General features: G+C 35.6%; 1 protein-coding gene across 1 annotated transcript in view; it reads left to right on the top strand.

Moving 5' to 3' along the window:
- The first annotated feature begins 102 nt into the window (after positions 1-102).
- CIP2A (cellular inhibitor of PP2A) overlaps positions 103-17,823 on the top strand; it is a 41,700-nt gene continuing 23,979 nt past the window's right edge. Inside the window, exons 1-8 of the mRNA XM_090260992.1 lie at positions 103-265; positions 6,102-6,249; positions 8,138-8,250; positions 9,119-9,213; positions 9,712-9,808; positions 10,658-10,780; positions 10,935-11,080; positions 16,962-17,037. Of these exons, the coding sequence (XP_090117118.1) occupies positions 164-265; positions 6,102-6,249; positions 8,138-8,250; positions 9,119-9,213; positions 9,712-9,808; positions 10,658-10,780; positions 10,935-11,080; positions 16,962-17,037 (900 nt within the window). The 5' untranslated portion in view covers positions 103-163. The remainder of the gene's footprint in view (positions 266-6,101; positions 6,250-8,137; positions 8,251-9,118; positions 9,214-9,711; positions 9,809-10,657; positions 10,781-10,934; positions 11,081-16,961; positions 17,038-17,823) is intronic.

Below are 17,823 nucleotides of genomic sequence, written 5' to 3'. Positions count from 1 at the left end.
AGTCCTAGGGACTTCCGGAGCAGGACCGGAACCGGAAGCTTCTGGGAGTGAGTGGGTGGGACAGAAAAATCAAAAAAAGCGCGGCGGAAGCCAGAGCCCGTACTTGGTCGGGTGGTTGTGGCCTAGTGGTCGTGGCCCTCAGGCGGTCCAGTGGCGGTTCCCAATGGACTCCACCGCCTGCTTGAAGTCTTTGCTCCTGACCATTAGTCAATACAAAGCCGTTAAGTCGGAGGCGAATGCTACCCAGCTTTTGCGGCACTTGGAGGTGAGAGGGCCTCTAGTGGGGAGGACCAGATGGGCTCCCCTATAGTAATATTTAGTGCACGGGCGGCCGGGGTGTAGTGGCCCCAATTTAGGAAAGAAAGGTCAGCTCCCCCCTTCCTCAGCTGTCTTTTTGTATTGGTAAAGAAGGCGGATGAGTGTTGTCCTTGAATTCCCACCCTCTTCTTTCCCGCCCCTGGACTCACCGCGCTCTGAAAGGAGGAGTGACTACTGAGAGTCCTAGAAGAGGAACGTTGGGACAAAAACATGGGGAATTTAGACTGTGTTTGTGGTGGTAGAGGAGAAAGTTCAAACCTGTGTCTTTTCCCTTTTTATTTTGGTTTTTCCATCGTAACAGCCCTGACAGTATACAGTGACTTTCGGGAGTGAAGGTGATGAGGAATGACGATTAAAATTTGTTTTATGCCTTGTCCCTTAGGCAGTTTACAATACGAACCTGTTCTTGCTTTTTTTTTTTTAATTCCTGTTAAATACGAACTTTCTCCGAATTGAGAAGCAATTTCACTAACAGCAATCATAACCTTTTTTGTTTCCCAATATATATTCACAGTTTTTCAATCCTAAAATACCGAATTGCGTTCATTTTTTTCTATTAGTTACCAATGATTTGTGCCTAGAGTACTTAGTGTTATAACATTTTTGTTCTTAATTTGCTGTCATTTGTTATGCATTCATGAAATTCCAACAAACATTGACCTCAGTTTAATAAAAAGCATTTGAGCTCAAGTCTCATTTTAATGCTTTCTGTTGTAGATTAAATAAACGTCGAATTGAACATAATTTTAAAATATGTTCTATTTGTTAATATTAATCCTGGAATAAAACGTTAAATTACCAAAGATTAGCAAAATACTACAAAGAGAAAACAATTGTTAATATTACAACATGAGTTTATGGTGAAACTGGAGTACCTTAAACATGCCTTTGTTCCCTCAAGCCTCACTGGTGCTCCATGCTACTTCAGGTTCCCATCTCCTAAGTACATTTTTTTTTCATTCATTACCTCAACAAATTTCTGCAAAACTAATAATGATGAAGGTGTTAGTGTTAAATGCTAATGCTCTGTTTCTCAATAAGGATAGTACAGTGTGCTAGTGGATGCAGAAGTCACAGAATAAGCAGGGCTGTTAGGTTTACTTAAGATAAAGGAGCTAAGTATTTTAAATATTAATTTCAAACTGTACCTGTCTTTGAGAATAAACAGGTATGTTTTTAATCTGAGCGCCATGTTACGGTGAATTGAAGGAGACTGCAAGGAAATTTGAGGCTTAAAGATTTCATACGGTGTTCCAAATTTTCAAGGGGGTTACTGAAAAATCTTTAATTGTTTAGAGAGAGAACATTCCGTTCACAAGATGCAATCTTAACTGAAGAGCATATTTTTTAACATGTGTATACTCAGGTAGCTACCATCTGTATCATAATGTAGAATATGTCTAATCACCATATAAGGTTTTTTCAGTTGTCACTGCTTGTTGATTTCAGATACGTAGATTTTTACAATACTACTTTTGTATCTGGCTGCTTTCACTCAATATAATCTGAAATTCTCTCGTGTTGCACACTTTTTTTTTTATTTCAGTGTAGAATTCAATTTTATAAATTCACCAGTTTATTTATATTCTGTTGATGGGCATTTGGGTTTTTCCAGTTCTGGGTAGAATTTGAATAAATCTATTATAAATATGTTCATACTTTTTTTTGCAGATATATGCACTCATTTCTCTTATACTTTTATACCTAGAAGTGGAATTGTTAGGTCTTTCTGTTTATGTTCAGTTTTAGTTGAAACTGTTAAACAGTTTTTCACAAGTTAAACCATTTTAACGTCCTGCCAGCAATACACGGAATTTGCTGTTATTCATACACACCAATCCTTGTTGCTTTTAGATTTTTAAATTTTAACCATTTTGGTAATGCTATTAATGGTGAGTATCTTTGTGCATATCTCATGAGAGCAACGCCTGAGGATACAAAGGAGATGGTTATTCTGTGAAAGGAGATTGATTATTCATTCTTCTATTCTGCTGCACTCCTACTGCTAATTTTTCTTTATAACCCCACACAGAACCTGAGCTATGAATTCTTTTTCTTTTTTTCTTTTTAAATTAAACATTTTATTTTGAGATAATTGCAGATTCACACACAGTTGTAAGAAATAATACAAAGACATCCCACTTACTCCTCAACCAGTTTTCCTTAAGTGGATACAAAACTACAGTATGATACGCAAGGAAGAAATTAACATTGATGCAATCCACTCATGTGATTCAGATTTCACCAGTTTTACATGTGTGTGCACACACACGTGTATTTAGTTCTATGAAATTTTTTTAAGTATTTTATTTATTACGTTGTTACAGTAGTCCCAATCTTTTTCCCTTTGCTCCCCTCTGCCCAGTACCCGCCTTCCCTCCAATATATTACCTCACCTCCCTTTAGGTCATGTCCATGGGTTGTTCATATAAGTTCTTTGGCTTCACCCTTTCCTATGTTAATCTTAACTTCCCCCTATTTTGTACCAACCAATTATGCTTCTTAATCCCTCCACCATTTTCCCATTTCTTCCCCCCTCCCCCAGCTGATAACCCTCCAGATGATCCCCATACCTATGATTCTGTTCCTATTCTGGTTTGCTTAGTTGGATTTATTTATTTATTTATTTATTTATTTAGATTCAGTTGTTGATAGTTGTTTGTTGTAATTTCAATGTTCATAAATTTGATCTTCTATTTCTTAAGTAAGCCCCTTTGACATTTCATTTAATAATGGCTTGGTGATGATGAGCACCTTTAGCTTTACCGTGTCTGGGAAGCACTTTATCTGCCCTTCCATTCTAATGATAGTTTTGCTGAATAGAGTAATCTTAGTTAAGTCCTTGCGTTTCATCACCTTGAATACTTTTTGCCAGTCCCTTCTTGCCTGCAAACTTACTTTTGAGAAATCAGCTAATAGTCTTATAGGCAGGCACCCCTTTATACGTAACTCTTCTTTTCTCTTGCTGCTATTAAGATTCTCTTTTTATCTTTAGCCTTTGGCATTTTAATTGTCATGTGTCTTGGCGTGGTCCTTTTTGGGTCTAGCTTGTTTGGGACTCTCTGTGCTTCCTGGACTTATATGTCTATTTCCTTTGCCAAATATGGGGAGTTTTTCCTTCATTATTTTCTCACATAAGTTTTCAATTCCTTTCTCTTCCTCTTGTCCCTCTGGCACCGCTATGACTTGGATGTTGGCACGTTTAAAGTTGCCCCAGAGGTTCCTAAGCCTCTTCTCGTATTTTTCAATTGTTTCCTCATTCTGTACTGGTTGAGTGTTGTTTTCCTCCTTATGTTCCAATCATTGATTTGAATCCCAGTTTCCTTCCCTTCACCATTGGTTTTCTGTAGATTTTCCTTTGTTTCATTTAGCATAGAGTTCACTTCTTCCCTTATGTGTCTGCTGTACGTAAGCATATCTGTCAAGCCTGTGAGCATCTTTATCACCAGTGTTTTGAACTCTGCGTCTGTTTGGTTGGCTGTCTCCTTGTCACTTATTTCTCCCACTGGAATATTGATCTGTTCCCCCTTTTAGGCCATACTTCTCTGACTCCTCATCTTGACAGGCTCCTGTGTTTTTTGCCTCTGTGTCTTAGGTAAAGCTGTCGCTCCTGTTTCATTATAAGAGGCGGAACTTTAGGTATTTGTCAGTAGAGGGCGACCCGTTTCACCACATTGTGGCACTGTGAGTGGGGGAGGGGTTCGAGAGGGAACAATGCCACCTGCTCAGTGCACTTCCCCCTTTTCCAGGCACTTCTCCCATTCATGTGGGACTGGCACCTCTCTAGCTGTTGCCCTGGCCGTTGTCCCCAGAGTGGGTGGGTCTGCGGACATTCTAGTACAATTGGGGCCCTTTAAACATGCAGATTCTGCTGAGAGACCAGCAGTTTCATCCTCTGCCCCAACCCCTACTGGTTTGCACAGTCAGAAGCAATGAGACTTTATTTTCCCTGGCGCTGGGACTTTGAGCTGCGCAATCTGGTCTGGTGCTGGGAACGCTCCCCAGGTGTCCCTCCTGACTTTTTAAAATGTGTGACTACTTTCCACCAGCCTGCCGCTACCGCTGTTGGTGCCGTCACCACACCGCATCCTTTCCGTCCCGGCTCCACCCCTCCTACCTATCTGGATGAGTATTTCTTATTTATTTCTTTGTTTATTGGACTTCCATGCAACCTGATTTTCTGGGACTTCTGGTTGTCTCTAGTTTTGAGGTAGTTGTATTCTTTCTTAGTTGTGGAGGGAGACGCAGCATGTCTGTCTATGCCTCCATCTTTGCCGGAAGTCCTGAAATCTTTTATGATTGGCAGAGCTGAACTGGTCTCAATCATGATGGTTTTTCATAGCACTAATCTTATGTAACAATTATGAGCATGAATTCAGGAGCAATGAATCCCACTTATGCTACCATCTCTGTGTGCCTCTGTTTACTCATCTGCAATACATTTAACAACTACCATGCAAGGCATTATGAATATGAAAAGAATTAACGTACATAATGTACCTGAGTAAGTGCTTAAAGTATTAGTTATTACGAAAATTCTATTTGCATGAAACTTCAGTGTATATGACCAAAGTAGAAAATGTATAAAACAATGTTTAAATTTTACCATGTAATAAGTAATTATTACATGTTAGAGTATTTAAAGCAGAAAATGTCTTAATCTTCTAGAGGACTATCTTTATAAGTAGGCAAAATGCTCAAGTTTCCCTACCACAAAATATCTTCTGTCAGTATCTAATTTTACCTTTGGACCATTTTTTAGTCTTACAGGCTTTTACTTTAATGTTAAAACACATAATCCTCGGGAAAAGATATTCTGAAACTCCCTTATCGCCAAAGCTTTAAAAGAACTGACATCTGGGTGAGGAAATAAAAGGACAGAAAAGGAAAAGATCAGAGGAAGTGAGGCTGAAACACCCTTCTTAGTAGACTTGATAGTTTCAAAGTAGAAACATTTAGAACAGACTTCATCTAATTCTAAAATAACTAGTTGTTTTTCCACTTTCATAGAAAAGATATCCTCATTAATGAATAATATTCAAAAAGCATTTTGAAAACGCATGGCTATCTCACAACTGTTTTGGGCCGTCAATGCCAACTTGATCTTTTCCAGGGGGAAGGAGGAGGATATTTATAGGGTTATGAGAGAGGAGTAAAAAATGGAATAACCCAAAGTAAATTTGTCTCTGCCTGACCTGTCTACCTAAAAAAATTTTTTAACTTCCTTTTTTGTAATCTTTAATTTCTGATCTCATCTATTGTCTTTGAGAGAGAACAGGAATAATCATGTAGCTAAGCCTTTGAATTTAGCTACTTTTCACTTTCCATTGTCTCGCTCAAAGTAGGTGAAATGAATGTAGTGGAATTCATTTATTCAAAAAATATATTGGTAGTAGGTGTTGATTTGTAGCTGATTCCTTCACAGAGTGTTAAGTGTAGTAGGAAGGATAAATATTGCTACGTTGTCAAAAGTTTTCCAGTTTATGAAATAAAAGTATAAATATACTATAGAATAACATAATAAGCAAACCTAACATAGCTGGTGGAAGAAGATTAGAAAAAGCTTCCTGGGGGAAACAAATTAAATCTGAGACCCTAATACATTAGCCAGTGGGTGAAGGGATAGGTAATTAATCTTTCAGGCAGAGGCAACAACATGTATGAATTTTCTAAATTGGGAAAGAGTGACATGGCACTTTGGAAGAACTGAGTTTTTATTTGAAATGGAAAAGAGATAAAAACTGCCAATTTTTAGCTAACACATTTTAATCACTATTTTGTAGGTAATTTCTGGACAGAAGCTCACACGATTATTTACATCAAATCAGATATTACCAAGTGAATGCTTGAGTTGCCTTGTAGATCTACTTGAAGACACAAACATAAGTGCACCACTGATCTTCAGTATCATCGGTTTGCTGTCTCAATTATGTAATTTATTTAATTTATCTTTTTCATTTTTTAAAAGGTGTATGAATTTAATAGTTTTTAAGGGACAGATTGAGTTATAAAGTCTTTAAGAGAATGATTCACATTCAGAAGATTTCTTCATTTCAGGACCTTAGAGAGCTATTTTGCTTTGTGAATCTCTTGAAAAGGGAATATTGTGTGCATCCTTTCTTAAAATTATTGGAACAAAGAATCTGAAACATATCAGAGTTCCAGTGGTCTACAGATAAGAATGTAGGGAAATGCTCACCTACTCTTGAATATTTAAAAACTACAGTCACATAATGCCAGTACTAAATACAGTACTCAGAAAAATCATAGCTAATGATAAAAAAAAGTCATCCTTTTTTGATAGATTTCACTGAACTTAGGGCTAAGGGTAAAAACATAGGTGTTATTTTTTCTTTTTTTTTTTTCTATCTTAAGCTTTAGTTTTAAATTTTCATTTAGTAGCTGCTTCTTTTCTTGATTTGTATTTGGGGATATAGAGGAGATATTTTTGTATGTTAATAAATTAACATGTGCTTATAATTTTTAAAAATCCCACTGGTCCAGAAGGATTAACATAGAGCACTGTGTTCAGTAGAACTTACTTGATGAAAATGTTCTGTGTCTGTTGTCCAATATAGTAGCCACAAGCCACATAGGACTATTGAGCATTTGAAGTATGAGTACTAGACTAAAGATCCTTATCTTTTATTAATCTATTTAAATAGCAACATGTGATTTAGTCACTACCAAAATAGCAACTAGGTAGGTATAGAGAGTAAAATAAAATGAGTCTTTATTCATCACTGCCATCCTCCTTATCATTTCCACTTCAGGGAATGATATTGGGGATATTTCTTTCTTTTTTCTTTATTTATTTTTAGAAAGTGGGGAAGGGAGGGCAAAAGAGAAAGAGAGAAACATAGATTAGTTGCCTCTCACGTGCACTAAACCAGGGACCTGGCCCGCAGTTTAGGCATATGCCCTGAGAATCGAACCAGAGACCCTTCGATTCTCAGGCCTGTACTCAGTCCACTGAACCACACTGGCCAGGGCAGGGGATCTTTCTTAATGGTTTGATATGTGTCTTTCCAGATCTTTTTCTATGCTATAACAAGTAATTTTAGATTTAGAAAAATTAACAAATAGTTTTGGTTATTTTTAACAAAAATGGTGTTGCAGAGCACCGCTTTTCTTTTTTCACTTGCTATATCTTAGATATCTTTTCATAATATTATCTATTTAATAGCTCCTTGAACCACGTTGTAGAGTACTGTAATTTATTCAACCACTCTATTACGGATGTGTACTCATGTATATATTTTTTTGAATTGTTGCTGTTAGAATCAATAGTGCAATGCACATATTTATATATTTTTGCTCAAATATTAGTATGTGTTGAATAAATTCCCAGTAGAATTTTCAAGTCAATGTTCAATTTGATAGTCATTACTAAATTGCTCTCTGAAAAAGCTATGCTAATTCTAACATCCACCAACCATTTGTATGAGAATGGCAGTCACTTTCAACATTTAAATATATTAAAGTGAGGATCTTTATATTTGCTTTTTAAATTTTTATTTATTTTTTTAGTTAATAGACTTCATTTTAGAGCATTTTTTTCATTGAGATTAGTTCATGTAGAGAAATCATTTGTTTATTGGCAAAAAAAGAAAAGCTCATACTCCTTTCTCTTTCAGCTCATACAATTTCTGTGACTAATCTTCTGAATTGGAAAGTATTTGTAAATAAAATAGCCATATCGTATTTCATTTTTTTTTACAGAATGGCAAATTCAATATGGAAATTAAAATTATTTTTTTCATCCATGAAGATCACATGTCAAATTGATATATTTTGTCCATTTTATTTTAATTTACAGCTGTAGACAATGAAACTAGAGACTATCTTCAGAATACATATAACCTGAATAACGTGCTGGCAGGAGTGGTATGTCGGAGCAGCACTTGCCACAATGATTCCGTGTTTTTGCAGGTATACATACCCACACAGTACTTTTCACTTAGTGCTTGTACTTCTTTATTTATTTTCAGATCAAAATTGATAGTGTAACTGCTAACTTATAGTGTATATGTCAGTATAATACTTCATGATTAGGCACATTCTTGCCATTGATTTAAGAACTAATTGTCACACATGTGGTACCATTTAAAAATTTGTAGAGAAAGGAAGCTTATTCACTTCTAACACTAATACTGAAGAATAAACATATCTACATTTTAACTGCTTTGACAGACTTCTAAACATATATATTAATATTTTGAGATGTAAATTATTTACATTAAAATTTTAATTTGAGTTAGCATCTAGTCTAAATTTGTTAAACATTCTATAAAAATTGAGGCTATGGATTTAGTCTTACTTAGCATAGACTCAAATCTCTTATTCCCATAATATTTTATTGAACCTAAAATACACTTGTAAGAAAGAAAAGCGTTGCCATTTAAACTGACATGCAATTTTAAAGACGGTAAATGTGAAATTATATGTACATATAATTTAAAATGGTTCTCTCTCTCTCTCGATCGTCTCAAACTTGCAATTCCAGGTTTGAGATGATTAAGTAAACCAGGTTGATGAAAAGATGCTCTTTGAGGTTAATGTATAGGAATGTGTGAATCAGGAGATGAATCCTGAAGTTCTTAGTAGTCCTACTACTATGTATTTTTAAAAAGAGAGAGAGAGAGAACCCTTTTAAGAAGTGTAAAAGTTCTTGCTCTTAACTCTGCCTCCTAAAATGGGTACATACCCATAATGTGCATAGAAGTTCATTTTTTTGTGAGCATGCAATATATTTTTATGTGTTTATATTGATTTTTTTTTTTTTTTTTTTTTTTCTCAGTGCGTTCAACTTCTGCAGAGGTTAACATATAACGTCAAAATTTTCCAGTTTGGTCCCAGTATAGATGATTTAATTACATTCCTGATAGATCATATGTGAGTAGGCAACCAAACATATAACCAAATCTATTGTTTTATTTTTAAACTAAAATTGTGTAATAGTTCAATTTTTTTAAATAATGTTTTTCATCTTTTCTAAACTAAGACTGATTCTTGCCTACTCCTGTTAGATGATTTTAGGGATCAAACGATGTAAAGCAGCTTTACTTTTCATAATAAAAACTTATGGAATGACAGACAAAAATTGTTGAAAACTGAAAATTGTGTGTTTATATTTAATCTTGATGGGAGAATATACTGATGAGATAGCACATTATCACTGACAATTTTTTCCATATTTCTGTGCTGCAGTGAATAGGATCATTTAGTTTCAAAACATGAAATAAATGGACAAACTATTCAAAGCTTGACTGTCTTCACATGTTAATCAGATTTTTCTTTTTGCATGCAAAGAGAAATTTATATGTGTAAGTTTTGAATAATTTAAAATGAACTTAATGATTTTATCTTTTATTATTTTTCTTAAAACAACAGTCAGTCTTCTGAAGATGAGTTAACAATGCCTTGTCTAGGATTATTGGCAAATCTTTGTCGACACAGTCTTTCTGTTCAAACACACATAAAGACTTTGGTAAGAATTTTTTTCTTGTTTAGTAGTGGGTCTCCTTCAAGAAAATTTTACCCATTTTGTCTCGTCCAGCTGACCCATTAGAGTTGATGAAGAATCAAATTGACATACAAATAACTTGAAGTATTCCAACCTTTATATATGTTGCATTTAAGATGTTAAGGGTTAATACAAGTGTTGAATACTAAAACTTTTCCTTTTATTAGCATCCCATTGTTTGTTGTATTGAATGACACAAGAAAAGCTAAATTCTTCTGTGCTGCTAGAAGGGAGGCATATCATTGGCAATCCCATTTACCTCTATCTTCTATTTCCACAAAATCCGTGGCAACTCTACCAGAAAGATTCATGAGTAAATGCCTAGCATCAGGTACTGGTGCTTGTGATAAATGAAGGCATGCTGAAGAGGTTAGCTGACCCACCATTAGAACTATTAAATCAAGGGACTTTGCTGATTCTTCAAGGTGCTTTGTGAACAGTTCCCCTGCTGTGCAATGTAAATTACTACCTGTTTAATTTTAATTAAATAATATCTCATTTGTTTATGTGCTAGATTATTCTGACCTGGTCTTATTTTGGAGGTAGAGATTATTTTGATCCATGGAAGTGTTTGAGAATTTAAGCTTTTACTCATAGTCCTGTATCTAAACACTGCTCTTCACTAAGATTGTGCTTATCTATACTGCTGTAAGCAATATCCGAAAGCGCCCTCTCACTCTTTGAAGTGATCTCCTAAGTTAATAATGATGTTTGATAAACATTTACCTACCCTGTGCAAGATATACTTTCTAAACCAAAATATAAAACATAATTTTTTATTCTAATTTACTTTTTAATTTTTTTCTTCCTCAGAATAATGTGAAATCTTTTTATCGAACTCTTATAAGCTTCTTGGCCCATAGTAGTTTAACCGTAGTTGTGTTTGCACTTTCAATATTATCCAGTTTGACGTTAAGCGAAGAGGTTGGAGAAAAGGTAAATATGATTTTGTTATTATTTCTGAAGATAATTCTGAAGTTTATATCCTTTGATACTTTAAAAGTCATTGAGGCTCTTTATTAAAGTTTTAGGATTCTTTCAACCTTTTATTTTTTTTGGTATAATATGCTTTTCCTAATTTGTTTTTAAGCTGTTCCACGCTCGAAACATTCATCAGACTTTTCAGCTGATATTTAATATTCTCATAAATGGTGATGGCACACTAACCAGGAAGTATTCAGTTGATTTATTTATGGATCTCCTTAAGAATCCTAAAATTGCTGATTATCTTACCAGGTATGGCTCTCTTTGACAAAGTTTAAAGTTTAAGACTTACCAAAAAAGTACACACAAGTTTTGTTTCTGATATTAAAACTGTCTTTTTAGAGTTAGTAAACTTGAATTTTACTGATTCACAATAGACTAAAGAAGAGTATTTTGATATGCTTTATTCTTATTCTTTTTGCTTTCCTGGCCTGAAATGTAAAAGTATAACAAGGGTGTGTGTGTGTGTGTGTGTGTGTGTGTGTTTCAGTCTTGTCTTACATGAAAAAGTTTGTCATTCTCCAAAATGTATGCATCTTGATTAATCTGTTTCAAAACAAGTTTTAAGTCTTGAACATTATGATTTTTTGAAAGAATATTTTTATTATAAGAAAATTCATGTCAGTATGTCTTTCTGTGTTTTTCTTTTTTTATATATAAAAAAATGGATGTTTCCTCCAATGAAAGCCTCAACTGTGTTATAAAAGTGAAAATAACATGTTTATATGTCCATTCTATCACAGTGGCATTTCATGTAGTTATTTTTGTTTTGAGATTAATGAGCAGCCATTTTCCAAAGAGCTTGTGTACATTTTGCATCTTAAGTTAAATTTTCCCAGTGTCTAAACTGCTTTGTGGTCCTAAGTTAGGAAATCGTTGAAATTGCTTCAGATAGTTAAATGAACAAATCATTCAGAAACCAGAAAATGTTTATTGAGCCCTACATATAGTCGAGCATGAGAGAGGAGTCAGTGTTAGCAAAAGTAGGGATATGACTACATAGTCCTTAAACTTTAGGGAATATAGAAGCTAGAAGTTACGCAAAAACATAGTTCCTAACCTTTAAGGAACGTAGAATATAGAAGTTAAAAAAACAAAAGCTAAGCACTAGGGCATGGGTGACCACTACTCGTATGGTCATCTGATACTTGGAAATACCAAATGGCATTCACATTGGCATTTTATCTTTTCTTCTCTTAAGCCTCAGTAGATAGGAAAAGAGAAATGTCTTCCAGAGCGCCCTCCCTTTGCCTTCCCTCTTTATCTGTTTTAAGAACCTTCCCAGTATATTCTCGTATGATACCCATTCCAACCACCAGATACTGTCATGCTTATCTAACAGCTTTGAAGTAAACAGAAAAGTTCTTTTGGGTATACTTCTCTAGGAGGACAGAAAGATAATTTGACTTAACATTAGTAAGTGGTTATATATCTCTCAGTTGCATTATATATTTTCCTTTCTGTCTAGCCTAGAACCTCAGATTCCCTTTGGAAAGAAAATTATATTATTCTCTTATTTCTCTGTTCTATCTGACAAAACATTCCTGAATCTGTACCAAAGTCTAACTTAATGTCCCCGTTCCTTATCAAAGCTTGAAAAAAAACATGCCTTATGAATTCGTATACTGCATGTTCACAATCTCTAACTTCACCTGGGCAACACCTCTTATATTTATTCCCAGTCAGCTTTTTTTCACAAATTGTACAGTGGCTCCTTTAAATATTTACTGCTTTCCTCTTTCCACTTTTCACTCAGAAAATGCCCTTAATCTTTGTTTCACGGTGGGAAAAAAGGAATCCCATATAATTGGAGTTTCCTCAAATCGGTTCTTCTGAGCAAAGTTACCTGTGTTTATGCCATTTCTTACTTAGTGCCCTCCTGTTTTGTTCATAAACATACCCATTATTCTGTACGTTAAGTTTCGTTCTCTCCTGTCCCCAGCAGTTTCTTCTAACTCTTCGGTGCCTACTATTCAGTTGATTCCCTTGATTTATACATAATGCCCAACTTTCATCTTTTTCAACCATATGATTTTTGTTTTTTTGTTTTAATCTGTTATCTGCCGTTGTTTTCAAGGTGAATATCCAAATTCTCAGTATAACCCTGCAAAATCCGGTGGCTGGCAATTTGTCAGCCTTATCTTCACCTATTCTTTCATATGTATATTTGTATAAACATTTCAGACAATAAATAGAACCCCCAACTTGCTAGAAATGCCATTTCATGTATCCATTTGCTAATCTCTGAAGTGCTTCATCTGGAAGTCTGGAGTACTCTCTCCTGTGTATGTCTGATTCACATTCTTTTTATGTTTTATTTTAAAATTCTTTTTTAAATGTTTTTTTCTTTACTTTTATTATTGACACTATTAGAAATGCCCTCATCCTCCCCCCAATTTGTCCACCTTCACCCAGTCTGCATCTCCCTTCCCTCAGGCTATCACTACACTGTTGGCTAATCCCTTCCCCTTCTTTCATTCAGTCTCCCCTGCCCCCCTTCCCTCTGACAGCTGCTGCCAGTCTGTTCCATGTTTCCACGCCTCTGTTTTTGTTGTGTTTGTCATTTCATTTTGTTCATTAGATTCCATGTTTAAGTGAGATCATACGGTATTTGTCTCTTTCTCTGACTGGCTTATTTCACTCAGACCCATCTATGCTGTCACAAAAGGTAGAAGTTCCTTTCTTTTTATGGCCATGTAAATGTACCACAGCCTTTTTATTCACTCAGCTATTGATGGGTACTTGGACTGTTCCCAGATCTTGGCTATTATAAATAATGCTGCTATGAATATAGGGGTACATATAGTCTTTCTGATTAGTGTTTTGGGATTCTTAGGATATATTTCCAGAAGTGGGACCACTGGATCAAAAGCGGTTCCATTTTTAATTTTTTGAGGAAACTCCATTCTGTTTTCCTCAGTGGCTGCACCAGTCCGCATTCCCACCAACAGTGCACTAGGGTTCTTGTTTCTCCACATCCTCACCAGCACTTGTTTGTTTATTTATTGATGATGGCCATTCTGACAGGTGTGGGATGATATCTCATTGTGGTTTTAATTTGCATCTCTGATGATTAGCGATAATGAATATCTTTTCATATGTCTTTCGGTCACCTATATATCCTCTTTGGAAAAGTGTGTATTTAGGTCCTTTGCCCATTTTTTAGTTGGATTGGTTGTCTTCTTGGTGTTGAGTTGTGTAAGTTCTTTATATCTTTTGGAAATTAAACCCTTACAAGATGTATCATTGGTAAGTATGCTCTCCCATATGGTAGGTTTTCTTTTCACTTTTTTGATGGTTTCTTTTGCTATGCTTCTAGAAGCTTTTTAGTTTGATGTAGTCCCATTTGTTTATTTTTTTTCCTTCATTTCCCTTGCCCTAGAAGACATATTGGCAAAACTATTGCTATGAGAGATGTTTGAAATTTTACAGCCTTTTTTTTACTCTAGGATTTTTATGGTTTTGTGACTTACATTTAAGTCTTTTATCTGTTTTTAGTTTATCCTTGTGTATGTTGTATGTTGGTGGTCTAGTTTCATTTTTGCATATACCTGTTCAATTTTGAAGAGGCTGCTTGTACTCCATTGTATGCTTTTGTCTCCCTTCTCAACTATTAAATGATCTTAAAAACATGGGTTGATTCCTGGGCTCTCTGTCCTTTTTTTTCTTTTAATATATTTTATTGATTATGCTGTTACAGTTGTCCCAATTTCTTTTCCCTCTGCTCCCCTCCACCCTGTGATTCCCCCCTCCAGTTGTCCCCCCCTTTAGTCCATGTCCATTGGTTGTGCATATAGTTCTTCTCAACATCTTCTTGTCTACTCCATTCCCTCCTACTATGCTTCTTAATTCCTGCATCATCTCCCTCCCTTTTCCCCCTTCTGCCTCCCCGCTGACCTCCCCCCAATATGCTCCCCATACCTATAATTCTTTTTCCACTCTCGTTGCCTACTTAGTTTGCCTTTGTTTCAATTTTCTATCTTCTGTTGTTGGTGGTTGTGATTCAGTTTTCATTTTAATGTTCATAGTTTTGATCCTCCTTCTTCTAAACAAGTCCCTTTAACCTCTCATGTAAGAATGGTTTGGATCTGATGAACTCCTTCAGTTTTACTTTGTCCTGGAAGCACTTTCTCTGCCCTTCTATTCTGAATGACAGCTTCACTGGATAGAGTAAGTGTGTCCGTAGGTTTTTTATTTTCATTACTTTGAATATTTCTTGCCAGTCCCCTCTTGCCTGTAGAGTCTTATGAGAAATCAGCTGATAGTCTAATTGGGACCCCTTTGTACATAATTCTTTTCTCTCTTGCTGCTTTTAAGATTCTCTCTTTATCTTTAATTTTTGACAGTTTGATTGTAATGTGTCTTGGTGTAGTTCTCCCTGCGTCCAGTTTATCTGAAACTCTCTGTGCGTCCTGGACCTGTAAGTCTATTTCCTTCCCCAAGTTAGGGAAGTTCTGCTTCATTTTTTCACATAATTTTTCAATTTCTAGTTTCTTCTTCACCTTCTGGCAACCCTATGATTCGGATGTTGGCCCGCTTATAGCTGTCCCGTAGGTTTCTGAGCCTCTCATATTCCTCACTTTTCGTTTCCTCTTTCTGCATTGGTTGACTTTTTGTTCCTTCCCTTTGTTCCAATTTGTTAGTTTGATCCCTGGTTTCCCTTCCCTCACCACTTGTCTCATATGTGTTTTCATTCATTTCAGCAGGACTAGCCTTCATTTCTTCCCTGTCTTGTTCAGTATCTTTTGTTAAATCTGTAAGCTGCCTTATGACTGACTATAGCTCTAAACTGAGCCTCAGAAAGATTTTCTATTTGTTGATTGGTTAATTCATGTATTTGCTTTTTGGTTAGCTGTGTGATTGGTATTTCAATCATGATTCCTGCCATAATGACTGTTTTCGTTTATCTTTCCTGCTTGGGCGGGGCTGTCACCCCTCCTATGCTATCAGGGGCAGAGACCCATGCACTCATCACTTCAGGGCGACCCTTCTCACCACACTGTGGCACTTTGTCTGGGGGCGGGGGTCCAAGATGGGGTCTGCCTTCCCCGGCATTGGAATCGTGGACTGACGGGTTTGCTCTGCAGCCAGGGTTGGTTCCCAGGCGCTTCTCTCCTCCCCTTAAATACAGGTGTCCATGCTTACTGGGTCCTGCTGCTCATCACTGCAGCTGCCACCTCCAGCACAGCTTGATCTCTCCACCCCGGCTTCACCCCTCCTACCCATCCAGATGAGCACCACTTGTTTATAACTTCATTTGTTGGACTTCCATGTAGCTTTATTTTCTGGAGCTTTGGTTATTTCTGATTTTGCAGTAGTTGTAGTCCTTCTTAGTTGTGGGGGGAGATGGAGCATGTCAGTCTAGGCCTCCATCTTGGCCGGAAGTTCCTGTTCTTTTTCTTTGACCTCTAAGACTCAAGTCTGGGTAGCTTCACTTGATCAGGCTTGTTCCAGCAAGTGTGAATTTGATACCTATCTTGTTTCATAGCATTTTGTACATTTCTGTTATAGCATATTTTACATTATATTGTATTATCTTTTGTTTTTCTGCCTCCATCGTTACACTTTGAATTCTCTGACAGAACACTATTCTCCCAAATTTAGGATGTACCAACACATTGACCATAATGTGAGTAGTATCACTCATACCTCTTTGAGTTAACACAGGGCCCTACTCTTTACCTCTATATTTGTGGAGCCTAATATAATGTCTGGAAATTGCAGATGCTTTATAAATAAGTAGCTAATTTATTAGTGTATATATTAGTGTTCTTTGAATTTTACAACTTTAAAAAAAGACTTGAGGTATGATTTATTTATTGCTACATGAGCTATTTTTTCAGTTTTATAAATGACAGCCAATTTACGTCTTATCATGGTGGTAGAATATGTTTCAAGTTTAAAGTAAATTTTATAAAGACTTGTCTATATTAAAAGCTCAAAATAAATAGATGAAAGGAAATACACTTAATTTTTATATTTGTGCATAAATTATTTTTGATGTATCAGCATAGTGGTAAGACAAGAATATCCTTCACAAACTGTTTCCTCCTTTGTTTCCAGTACCCACTTGGCACCATACATAGTTATTTTAATATTGTTCATTTGATGTATATTTTTATTTCAAACCTAGGTATGAGCACTTTTCTTCATGTCTTAATCAAGTGTTAGGTCTTCTTAATGGAAAGGACCCCGATTCTTCTTCAAAGGTATGTAAAAATATGACTTTTGTTTTTAACTTTTTAAAAACTATAATGTGAGGAAAAGTCTTAAGTGCACAGTTCTTTCAGTTTTTACAAACTAAACATGGACATGTAACCAATGTCTAGATCAGGAAACAGAACATTACTAACACTTTAGAACCCTTTTCTAATTTTTGTACACTGGTGCAGTCCCTTTGGAAAATATTCCACGGTGCCTACTGAACATATGTGTACCATATGACATAGCATTTCTACTACTAGCTACATAGCCAAGAGAGACTTGTCCATAAGTTCACCAAAATACATGTAGAAAATATTAAACAAATAGAAAATGAAATTTTGTAAATGATTCCATTTACTGATATTTAAAAATGACAGCTGTTTAGGGAATAAATTCAACAAAACATGTGCAAAGCCTCTACTATGAAATTACAAAACATTGAGAGAAATAAAACGAAATAAATATGGACATTACTAAAGTTAATAGATTGCAAGAGTGTAATGTTAGGTCACTCAAAATTCAAGAAGGTTTTAGTATTTGTTTTTGTTATTTTTATTTTTGTATATGTGGAAATTGGGCAGCTGATTATAAAATTTGTAATAGTTATGTATGGGTCCAAAAATAACCATGGCTATCCTGAAAAAAAAAAAAAAGAATGAAGTTGGAGATGTTATAATACTACCAGATATCAAGAGTTAATATGAAGCTGCAATAATTAAAACAGTGCAGTATTGTTATGTGTAGACAGCTAGCTCAATGGAACAGAATACAGTGCAAACCAAACCCATAGT

Source organism: Furipterus horrens, unplaced genomic scaffold (genome assembly GCF_987537825.1).
Source record: "Furipterus horrens unplaced genomic scaffold, mFurHor1.1.pri manual_scaffold_1, whole genome shotgun sequence".
NCBI lineage: Eukaryota > Metazoa > Chordata > Mammalia > Chiroptera > Furipteridae > Furipterus > Furipterus horrens.
Note: the sequence above shows the minus strand (reverse complement) of the source record. Positions and strands in the feature narration are given on the sequence as shown.